Below are 12,359 nucleotides of genomic sequence, written 5' to 3'. Positions count from 1 at the left end.
AAGTCAAAGACAGGTGCCAGTCAGTCTACATAGGCTGAGAAATTGCTTGTGCTGTTGGGACCCTTTTAGATAAGCAGACCATCCTATCTTCATAGTCCAGAAGTTCCCAAGGGAAAAGAATGTGGCTTTGGCCATTGCCTTGCTCCTCCCCTTCCAGAGGGGTTTTGTCCTTTCCCCACGTTTTCTGCCCCTTTCTCCCTCTCATGCCACACGCCTTTAGCTGGTGGTTTCTGTTTTCCCCTCCTTCCTTTGTTGTACTGTCAAAAATATGCAATCTTCTCTTTGGATTGTGACATCTGCCCTGGCTTAGGGTTCCACATGCACATTCATTTCTCTTGTAATAAACTTAGTTTTCAGGTATGTGAAGTTTATTATAAGAGAAATGAATGTGCATGTGGAACCATTGACAAAGAGGATTAGTTTTGTTCTAGTCTAGGAATCTGCAGAGAAGCAGATTTCAGGTCAATGTACCAATGGGATGAGAGCTGCCCAAATGGGGCTGTGGCAGCTGGGGCTGCTGGGGCTGCTGGGACAGGAGTGGGGGCCTCCATACTGGTGCTCTTCCAGCAGAGTCTGGATGTGGGCTACCTGCGGGGAGGATCCTCATCCAGGTAAGGATGGAGCTGAAGTCCCTTCTAACTCTGAAATTCTATGATTTGATGGGAAGTGGAATCCCTTGAGCTGTGGGTAGGGGACTATGATGTCTTTAGGAGATTACTCTTCCCCACTGGAGGAAGATCTGTGCCTACCTGGATTTCATTCAGCTCAGCTGGACACTCCTGTGGAGATGGTTGATAGGCTGGCTGTGTCTATAAAAAAATTGCAAAAGTGATCTAATCACCAAGCATTTACTAAGTGCCTACTATGTGTCAGGCACTGTGTTAAATACTAGGAGATACAAAGAAAGGCAAAAAACCCCAGCCCCTTCACCTTCAAGGAATTCAAGAGACAGAGTGCAGACAACTATGTACAAGCAAGATAAAGACAGGATAAATTGGAGGTCATCTCAGAGGGAAAGCACTAAGACGAGGGAGGACTGGGAAAGGCTTCTTGCCGAAGGTATGACTTCAGTTTGGACTTGGTGGGATCCAGGGAATCCGGGCGATGAGGAAGGAGAGCAATCCAGGCATGAAGCACAGCCAGAGAAAATGCCAGGAGTCAGGAGATTAAGTAAGAGGCCAGTGTCACTGGATCCCTGAATTAGTGTGTTAAAGGCTAAAATTCTAGCTAAACTGTCTAAAATATCTAATGAATGGTCACCAATAAATTATAAGCTTTAGCAAGAGTTAGGCTTTTAAGCATTTATTAAGGAGAATAAGAATTTGGTTAAGAGAGAGAGAAAGGCCTATATTCATCTATCTATTAAAGGGGGAGTGCATTTCTAGCTCCGCTCTCCACCAGAGTCCAGAGGAAAGAGAGCCAGACAGAGCGCTAGTCTCTTCCTTCTTCCTCCCACTACCCAACGTCACTTCCTGATGCCAAAGAAAAGACTCCTGGTCTTGCCCTCAAAGACCTTCGCTTCATGGGACGAACTCTTCTACAGTAAGTCTCCAGCAGGTGGCATCATTCCAATCCTTACAAGTGGAAGGGAGTGAGGTGTGAGAAGCCTGGAAAGGGAGAAAGGGACCAGGTTATGAAAGACTTTTTTTTGGGGGGGGGGAGTGAGGCAATTGGGGTTAAGTGACTTGCCCAGGGTCACACAGCTAGTAAGTGTCAAGTGTCTGAGGCCGCATTTGAACACAGGTCCTCCTGACTCCAGGGCTGGTGCTCTATCCACTGTGCCACCTAGCTGCCCCACGAAAGACTTTAAAACCCAAACAAGAGGATTTAATATTTAATCCTAGATTTAATCCAGGAGATGATCAAATAGCAAGGGGTGACTTGGTCAGACCTAAGCTTTAGGAATCTCTCTTTGGCTTCTGAGTAGGGGATGGACCAGAGATGATGGGAGAGATCTAAGGCAGGGAGACCAACCAGAAGGCTACTGCAGTAGTCCAAGCAAGGGGCGATAAGGGTGTTTCACGACCCCACTTGATGGGCTACTAATTATGGGAACTAACGAATAAATAGACATCTACTAAACCCTTACTATCTGGGGGGGGCACCTTGCTAGGTTCTAGGGGGATGGTGACAAAAATGAAGGACTCTTTGCCCTTGGGGGCTTGCCCCCAGTTGGGGAGAAAAGATAGGCACAGATAAGAATATATAAGGGGCAGCTAGGTGGCTCAGTGGACAAGAGCACTGGGCCTAGAGTCAGGAATATTTATCTTCCTGAGTTTAAATCTGGCCTCAATCACTTACTAGCTGTGTGACCCTGGGCAAGTCCCCTAACTCAGTTTGCCGCAATTTTTTCATGGTGTAAAATGAGCTGGAGAAGGAAGTGGCAAAAGCACTCCAGTATCTCTGCCAAGAAAACCCCAAATTGGTCTTGAAGAGTCGGACACAATTGAACAACAGGTTTATACAAAGTGTGTATTTTTTACTGAACCTGTGATTTCAACAGCAGAGCTTCCTCTTTCAAGGCAGATCTGGACCAGTCCCGCAATTTATAGCCTCAGGGAGTTGCCTGGGGTAAAAGGGTTAAGTGACTTGGCTAAGTTTACAGCGCCTCCAGTTCATGGAGAGGCAGCACATGAACCCAGGTTCTTGCCTCTGAGGTCAGCTCTCTATCTACTAGACTGGGCTGTCTTTCATACAAAAATACGGAGGGAAGGAGACATGAGTAGCTAGAGGAGGTTGAAAAAGGTCTTGTGTAGGAGGTGGTGATTAAAAGGGAGAGGTGAGGAGGGAGTAATTCCAGGCATGAGTACAGACTGCCTATCCAAAGGCAGAGAGAGGGGAATTAAAGCATCACTTTGACAGAGGCAGCCAAAGATACGGAGGAAGAGGAACATTAACCTTTGGCTAAGCCTACTCCAGTAAATGCCATTGGTCCACAGGAATACTTGGTGATAGAACATGGAGACCTTGGTGCGACTCATCTCCAGTACTGAAAAAACAAAAAACAAAAAAACAAATCAACCAACCCTAAACTCACAGGAAATCATTATTCCCATTTATATAGTTTTTTTTTAAACGGGGAAATGGGGGTTAAGTGACTTGCCCAGGGTCACACAGCTGGTAAGTGTCAAGTGTCTGAAGCCAGATTTGAACTCAGGTCTTCCTGAATCCAGGGCCAGTACTTTATCCACTGCGCCACCTAGCCGCCCTACATAGTACTTTAAAGTTTATAATGCACTTTATTGTTGTTCAGTCATGTCCAACTCTTCATGACCCCATTTGGGGTTTTCTTGGCAAAGATCCTGGGGTAGTTTGCCATTTCCTTCTCCAGCTCATTTATAGATGAGGAAACTGAAACAAACAGGGTGAAGTGACTTGCCCCAGGTCACATAGCTAGTAAGTGTCTGAGGCTGGATTTGAACTCAGGAAAATGAATCTTTCTGACTCTAGGGCCTGTGTTCTAACCACTGTACCACCTATTTGATTCCCATAATGCTGGGAGGTAGGTGCTATTATCAGCTCAGTTTTCCAGATTAAAAAAAACTGAAGCATAGAAAAGTTAAATGATTTTTCTACAATCGCACGGCTAGTAAGTATCTGAGGCCGGATTTGAATGCTGGTCTTCCTGATTCCGGGACCAGTACAGCATTGATAACCTAGGTGGTATGTTAAGTTCATTATCTTCATAGCCATAGCACAACACTTTTTTAAAAAATCCATATTTTTAAGTTTTAGAGGCTGGTGATAGTTTTTTTTTAAACCAACCCAACAAATTAGACTAGCTAAAGAAAATGAATCCCATAATTCCCAGGGTCCCAACCCCCTGTGGCAACTGAAAGATCCAGCATGAATCAAAGCAGCAGAAATAGAAAGGCATCTAATTGTTCAGCAGAAGAGAAAAGAAACTCAAGGAGTCAGCTGTGGGGTAGAGGCCGCATCCCACACAGCTGTGATCTGTGAGCAGCTGAAAGGAGCCAACTTTCCAAGACGTTCGAGAAAGACGCTGATGCGTTTGTACTTTCTTGGAGCAAAAGCCTTTCTCTGCAGGCCCAGAGAGTAAATTAGGGATATTTTGGGACAGAAGTGGGACAGATGCTCTGCCTGCCCAACAATGGGTTGAGTTAGTCAATTTTAGTTAAAAAAAAAAAAAACCAAACCAAGAAACAACTAAAATCAATCAAACCTTTTGAAACATCAGATGGAAAGAGCCTGAAGACTCAGCAGATCTGGAGTCATTCACAAGTTTTAATGGGCACTTTGCCTTACTGCCCTGAGCTTGGTGCTACTGAGGTGACAGGAGAAGTCAGTAAGGTTTTTGCTATTGTTCAGTTGTTTTCAGTCGCATTTGACTCTCCTTGACCCCATCTGGGATTTTCTTGGCAAAGATACTGGAGTGGCTTGCCATTTCCTTCTCCAGCTCATTTTACAGCTGAGGAAACTGAGGCAAATGGGGTGAAGTGACTTGCCCAAGGTCACACAGCTGGCAAGTGTCTGGGGACAGATTTTAACTCAGTCCTCATAGCAATGAATAAAAGAGATAGAGAGAGAATAAAGCAGTTTGGCAAAATTAGCCAACACATGGATTGAATCTGATGGTAAATGCAACATTCCAAAGCCATAGTCCTCCACCTCTGCAAAAGGAGAAAGATACATTTTCTTTTCAGTTTTTTTTTTGGGGGGGTCAATGGGGATTAAGTGACTTGCTCAGGGTCACACAGCTAGTGTCAAGTGTCTGAGGCCAGATTTGAACTCAGGTCCTTCTGAATCCAGGGCCAGTGCTTTATCCACTGAGCCACCCAGCTGCTCCCAGAAGATACCTTTTCTTATGCCTTTCCTGGGGCTGAGTTTGGTCATTTCAATTACACAGCATTCAGTTTCCAGTTTTTTATTCTTTCTATTACATTGTTATAATTGTAACACTTCCCCCCCCCCAAGTACTATACAAAAGTCAAATGAACTGCCTTGGAAAGGAACAGGTTTCCTCCTTAAAGACAAGAGATCTTTAAGCAGAGGCTGGGTGAGCACTTGTATAATCAACTCATATGAACTAAACAGGTATTTATTATGCCTGTCATTTATAAGGCACTGTGCTAAGTGCTGGGGATACAAAGAACCAATCCCCTCTCTTCAAGGGGCTTACATTTTTACTAATGCTCTTTAGGAGATGGTGTTTAGTTACAGGTTAGTATAAATGACTTTTTAGGTCAGATTCTGTGGAATAGAAGTAGAATCAAGTTAGCATTAATATTCTCTATTACAGTTTCTTATGCCTCATTGTAGTGTGTGTGTGACTCAGGCTCTCAGAGGCCATGCTACTGTTCCCTAAGCTTTCAAAGGTCTCATCAAGCTGGAGAGCCCTCAAGGACAGGCTGGTGATGGATGTGTCCATGGTCCACCTGTGGTCCTTTGACTTTGAGCAAATCTCTCCACTTGCCTTTTCTCACCTTTGTCACTTGTGAAATGAGGGGGGAGGTTGGAACGGTCCTGTGAATCAGATAATGAAATGTCTCCTTCCTCTGGATAGAAAGGCATCAGGGGACAAAAGGGGATTGGAATCTGTCCTTGTATTGATTGTCTGAACTGCTTTCCTTTGTTTCAAAGAGGAATTTGATCTTAGAGTAGTGGCTGGGTATCCTTTCTAGAGAGGACAGTGATATGGAAAACAAAAATGGCTTGAGGAGAGAGTGAGGCTGATGACTTTGCATAGCTCTGCCTCACTTAAATCCAATTCACATACAAGTCAAGACATCACCCCTGTGATGTCATTGATCTGCTTCAAGAATGAAAGACAAATACAAGAACAACAACAATTTAAAAAAATAAGTTAGACTGAATGACTTCTAAAGTCTTCTTGGGATTAAAATCTCCATTCCAAAGACCAATCCTCAGTAAGTTCAGACAGCCTGTCCACTGAAGCATGGAGGGACTGTGGACTGTGGGTGGAGGGAAGACCCACATGGATTCTTTCAAGAGGGACTTGAAAAGAACATATTTGTAAGATACAACCTGGTACAGTGGAGAGAGTACTGGATATTGAGTTGGAGGAGGTGGGTTTGGGTCCTTGCTCTGATATTTATCTGTATGACCTTGGACAAGTCATTTAATTTCATTGATCTTCAATTTCTTCCTCTGAAAATTGAGGGAGTTAGATTTTTCACAATTCTTCCTGCTTTAGATCTGAAGTTCTATGAATAGAAATGAAGATAATGTTTGACCTACATGATCTTGTTTGATCCTCAAAATGCCTTCTGAGTCAGTCATATATTATAAACCCTCTTCTACACACTAGGAAACTGAGGACCAATAAAATTCAGTGACATACCCAAGGGCACACAGCTGGTAAGTCCCACAAAGACCCCCATCTCCCATCTCCATGTCTTTTTACTCAATGGCTGTTCCCTATGCCTGGAATGCACTTCCTCCTCTCAGAGTCTCTCTTATCTTCATCATATCACCTCTCTAGGCTCAGCTCAAGCATCATCTTCTACCAGATCTTCTTTATTCTAACCCTGCCCCCAAATGCTAGTGAGTGCCTTCCCTCCTTAACTACTTTGCATTTAGCTTTCAAAATTTATTTGTGAGGGGCAGCTAGGTGGCACAGTAGCTAGAGCACTGGCCCTGGATTCAGGAGGACCTGAGTTCAAATCCGGCCTCAGGCATTTAACACTTACTGGCTATGTGACCCTAGGCAAGTCACTTAACTCCAATTGCCTCACCAAAAAAAACCCCCAAATTATTTGTATTTTTTCTGTGTATATGTTATATACATAAGTAGATATATATGTATACACAAGCATATATGTGTGTGCATATATACATACATATATACATATCTAAAGATCGATTGATATTGAATTTAAGCTCCCTGAGGGCAAGAACTGCTTCATTTTTGGTTTTGTTCCGTCCCCCAGCACCTTGCATAGTTATTTTTTAAGTCCTGTCTTCATGACCCCATTTGAGGTGGGGGTTTTTTTGGCAGAGATACTGGAGTGATATGCCATATTCTTCTCTGGCTCATTTTACAGATGAGGAAATTGAGACAAACAGGTAAGTGATTTGCCCAGGGTCACACAGCTAGTAAGTGTCTGAGGCCAGATTTAAAATCAGGAAGATAAATATTCCTGACTCTGAGCCCAGTGCTCTTTCCTCTTTGCCACCTAACACTTGATAGCACTTAATGGCACTTAGTAAGTGCTTAACAAATGCCTGTTGAGGGGCAGCTAGGTGGCACAGTGGTTAAAGCAGCGGCCCTGGATTCAGGAGGACCTGAGTTCAAATCCTGCCTCAGACACTTGACACTTACTAGCTGTGTGACCCTGGGCAAGTCACTTAACCCCCATTGCCTGCACACACACACACACACAAAAAAAAACCCACACAAATGCCTGTTGATCAACTGATTGACTTGTTCAGAGTCAAACTTGCAGCTTGGAAATGATGGTACCAGGACTTAAGCCCAACTTTTGACCATCCAGTGAGATTTCTGTAGGCTATAATACCTCTTTGAATCCCACTGGTCCTCTCAGACTGACCATGGAAATATGTACAGGAGTCAGAAAGGACATCAGAGGCCATCTGGTCCAATCTCCTCATTTTACAAATGAGGAAACTGAGGCCTAGAGAGCCACATGACTTGCCAACAGTCACACAGGTGGTGAATGGAAAAGCTGTGATTTGAACCCGAGCCTCAGGACTCTAAAGCAAGTCCTTTGTGTCCCATTTATCTTCCCTTATGTGAATTACTTCCCCACTTCATCAAAATCTCTGCTACCATTAAACATGAAGAGAAGCTGGAGTCGGAGACAGTGCCTTTGTGTGGGTGTTATTAAATGGGAGATGAGAGGGTCTGGGGAATAAGACTTGCTTTGACATTTTTAGTGATATCTTTTGTTTTTATATTACTTTCATTTCCAAATATATTCCTCCTCTCCCCTCTCCCCAGAGAGCTGGCCCTTGTAACAAAGAATAAGAAAAAGAGAGAGACAGAGAAAGCAGTTGAGTGAAATTTATCTACACACTAATTGAATTGAATAATCTATGTCATGTTCCACAATCATAGTCTCCCCTTTCTTCCCCCCCCCAGCTCCCAGCACCCACCTCTGCAAAGGAGGGCTGGAGATACATTTTCTCATCCCTTCTACAGAACCAAACTTGGTTCTTATAATTACCTAGTAGTCAGCTTGGATTTTGTTGTTGCTGTTCTTCCATTTACATTGTTGCAGTTGTGAGTTGTTTCTGCTTACTTCACACTGCATCCATTCATAAACTATTCCCACACTTCTCTATATTCTTCATAGTTAAAGGGCCAGGCTTGAAATCAGAACCTGAGTTCAAATCCAGCCTCAGACACTTACTAAACGTGTGACTCTGAGCAAGCCACTTAACCTCTGTCTTTTTCAGTTTCCCCAACTGTAAAAATGGGGATCATAACAGCACCTACCTTCCAGCGTTGTTGTGGGGATTAAATGAGATAATAGGAAGGCATTTGGCAGGGTGCCTGACACATAGTAAATGCTATATAAATATTAACAATTATTATTATTATTTCTTATGGTGTAGCAATAGCCCATCTTATTCATGCACCAGTTTGTTTAGTCAACTCCCCGATTGATGGATATCTATTTTGTTTCCAGTTTTTTGCTACCACAAAAAAGTGCTGCTATTGATGTTTTGGTGTATATGAGACTTTTCTACAAGCCAACAATCAAGAGACTGTTGGAGTTGGACTTTGGAAAATCTGTGTTCAAATTCTGCCTCTGATACTTAATAATTACATGACCTTGAGCAAGTCACTTAACCTTTCTTTTTTGTTTTGTTTTTTGTTTTGTGGAGCAATGAGGATTAAGTGACTTGCCCAGGGTCACACAGCTAGTGTCAAGTGTCTGAGGCTGGATTTGAACTCAGGTCCTCCTGAATCCAAGGCCAATGCTTTATCCATTGTGCCACCTAGCTGCCCCCACTTAACCTTTCTGAGGTTCATTTCTTCATCTGTAAGATAGGAATAATAACGGCACCTAACTCACAGGGTTATTGCAAGGATCAACTGAAATCATACATGGAGAGTGACTTGCCAACATTAAAGTGCTGTATAAATGCTAGCTTATTGTGATGATGATTGCTTTGCTTGGGAATATGTGCCTAGCGGTGGGATCTTTCAGTCCAAGGGTATGGATAGGCAATTCCAGTTACTTCCCACAATGGTTGAACCAACTCATAGCTCCAACAGCAGCATATTAGTGTGCCTGTCTTTCCACAGCCCCTCCAACACTGACTTCTCATCTTTTGCTATCTTCCAATTTTATGGATATTAGATGATATCTCAGAGTTGTTTTGATTTGCATTTCTCTTCTTGTCAGTGATTTGGAGAATGGGCAGTAATAATGGTGATGATGATAGTAATTCCTGACATTTATATAGGGATTTAAGATTTGCATATAGTGTTGCACATAGTATTTGCATCATAAAGGAGAGGACCTAGGGACCCATTTTCTAACTCTGTTTCCCTGAGAGCTAACCAGAAACATTCCTAGGAATCCAGACAAATGGCAGAATTTGAGTCTTCCAGATTCCTCTCTGTCTCCCCCTCCCCCACCATCTTCCAGCAAGAATAAAAAATTATTTGAACCTCTCATTACCTGGGTGACCTTTGGCAAATCATTTAACCTTACTGGCCCTCAGTTTCCCCAACTGTAAAATAAGGGACTGGATGACCTTTGAAGGTCCTTTCCAGCTCTAAACCTCTCTCCTCTGGGTTCCCTCTTTTCCCCCTCCTTCCTCTAGTCAAATGCCCCATTGATCCCTGCCAGTTATGGAAAGTAAAAAAGCTCCTTTGGTTCCTCTTTCTTCCTCTCCAGATACACTAAGATGAAGACGGCCACCAACATCTACATCTTCAACCTGGCTCTGGCTGATGCCTTGGCCACCAGCACATTGCCCTTCCAGAGTGCCAAGTATCTGATGGAGACGTGGCCCTTCGGGGAGTTGCTTTGCAAGGTGGTTCTCTCCATCGATTACTACAACATGTTCACCAGCATCTTCACCCTCACCATGATGAGCGTGGACCGCTACATTGCTGTCTGCCACCCAGTCAAGGCCCTTGACTTCCGCACCCCAGCCAAAGCGAAACTGATCAACATATGTATCTGGCTTCTTTCCTCTGGCATTGGTGTGCCCATCATGATCATGGCTGTGACCCAGGCCCAGGGTGAGTATGCCAATTTCCCAGATTCCCTTGGAAATTTACTGTCTTGTTAGGTAGTGAGTTCCCTGTTTCTGGAAGTGCTCAAGTCAATGGTTATGAGGCAGGCCAAAGAGAGAATAGGGGCTTCATGTGGGGACTAGTAAGAGCTTCCTAAGCACTGACCAATAAGAATCCTTGACTCATCAGTGGATGATGTTGGTTGTCTGGGGAAACATAAGTAATTGATCCCTGAGAGATAGGGCACTGGCCAATAGGAGGCTGGAGAATCCCACATATCTTTCTCCTGATCTCATCCTTGAGCCCACTCTAAGGGTAGACTTGTCCCTTGCCTTTGCCCATGGGGCTAGGGCTGAGAAACTCCTCTTATTAGATCTAGGCATGAATCTATGGCTGGGATGACTGGTTAACCTAGGCCCCCCGGGGTAAGCTGCCAGGTGCCAGAAAAGCCCTGCTTGGAGTGCTGGGCCTAGTGGGGTGGGGAGTTGAGTTCAAGACAAAGAGACGAGTGAGACAATCTAATTCATCACACCCCTTAATTGTTGCAAAGTAGAGAGAGCCCTAGACTCGGAAACAGAAAGAGGTGGGTTCAAATCCTGTCTCTGACAATAATTCAGCCACAGAACCTGGCCAGGGCTGAGAACCAAGTAAACAGAGATCTCTCTGAGTCATTTCCAGGGAAGAATAAGAACTGACATTTAGGGGGAAGCTAGGTGGTGCAGAGGATAGAGCACCGGCCCTGGAGTCAGGAGGACCTGGTTCAAATCCGGCCTCAGACACTTAACACTTACTAGCTGTGTGACCCTGGGTAAGTCACTTGACCCCAATTGCCCAGCAAAAATAAAAAAAGAAGAAGAACTGACATTTAGATAGTGTTCTAAATTTTGTGAAGCACCTTCTGTACATGATCCCATTTAGTTCTTATCACATACCTGTAAGGTAGGTATAATTATACCCACTTACAGGTAGGAGGATGAGACTTCGGGAGGTTAACAGACTTCTCTGTGGCTACATGACTTGTGACTGATCCCTCTTAATTCTAGTGTATTCCTTCTGTTATTTATTTCTGCTTTGCCCTTTCTCTACCTTATTTGTATATAGCTGTTTGCATATTGTCTCCCCCAATTGAGGGTGGGGACTTTTCCTTTTCTTTGCATCCTCCAGAACTTTGAATTGTGCCTGGAACATAGTAGGTGCTTAATAAAATTTTTTTAACTCTCTGACAGCTAGTAAATAAGGAGCCAGAATTTGAACTCATCTGTCCCAGTTTACCCCAGTGCCACAATGGCTCTTCAGGGTAGCTTTTGACCAGTGATTTCCCCCCCCCCCCATGCCGCTCTCATATCAGAGAGATTGAAGCTGATGACCTTGCACAGCTGTGCTTCACTTAAATCCAATTCATGCACAAGTCCGACATTACCCCATGATGTCATTGGTGCTCTTCAAAAATGAAGGACAAACAATGGCAACCCCAGACAAGCCCAGAGTGGCAGGTCCTTTGGGACAGGGCTGGAGGAGACATGGAATGAGTCCTGGCCAGTTAGTCAGTCAGTAAACATTTATTAGCACCTACTATGTGCTAGGCACTTTGCTAAGTTCTGGAGATATGAATAAAAGGCCCTCGAGGAGGTAAAAAAAAATGGGGGAAAGAGCATGCAAAAAACCCCCGACTGTGTACAAACAAGTCACATACAGAATAAAGTGGAGAATTAAGAGGGACCAGGAAAACCTCCTGCAGAAGTTGGATTTTAGATGGGATTTGAAGGAAACAGGAGGCAGAGATGAGGAGGAAGAGCACTCCACGCATAGAGGATAGCCAGTGAAAATGCCCAGAGTTGGGAGATGGAGGGTCTTGTTTGAGGAATGAGGAGGTCAGTGTTGCATCCAGTGCTCAAGGGAATGAGATAGAACAGAAGAGGTTGGGATGTTCCTCACCTACCTAAGGAAGGACCTGAGTTCAAATCAGACCTCAGACACTTGACACTTACTAGCTGTGTGACCCTGGGCAAGTCACTTAATCCTCATTGACCCACAAAAAAAGCCAAGATTGCCTCTACTGGGCCATAGACAGGGATAGATGAACATCTCTCCTCTCAGGGAAGAACATTCCCTACATTCCTTTGGAAACCCATCGCCTTGTTATGTAATGAGTTCCCTGTCA

The 12,359-nt window shown here is 44.0% G+C and overlaps 1 protein-coding gene across 1 annotated transcript in view; it reads left to right on the top strand.

Annotated features, from left to right (window-relative positions):
* Positions 1 to 12,359, top strand: part of OPRD1 (opioid receptor delta 1) — a 54,468-nt gene that overhangs the window by 36,952 nt on the left and 5,157 nt on the right. Inside the window, 1 exon segment of the mRNA XM_043995538.1 lies at positions 9,855 to 10,204. Within this exon segment, the coding sequence (XP_043851473.1) occupies positions 9,855 to 10,204 (350 nt within the window).

The sequence above is a fragment of the Dromiciops gliroides genome, chromosome 3 (assembly GCF_019393635.1).
Source record: "Dromiciops gliroides isolate mDroGli1 chromosome 3, mDroGli1.pri, whole genome shotgun sequence".
Lineage (NCBI taxonomy): Eukaryota > Metazoa > Chordata > Mammalia > Microbiotheria > Microbiotheriidae > Dromiciops > Dromiciops gliroides.
The sequence above is the reverse complement of the archived record's forward strand: the minus strand, read 5'-3'. Positions and strand labels throughout refer to the sequence as shown.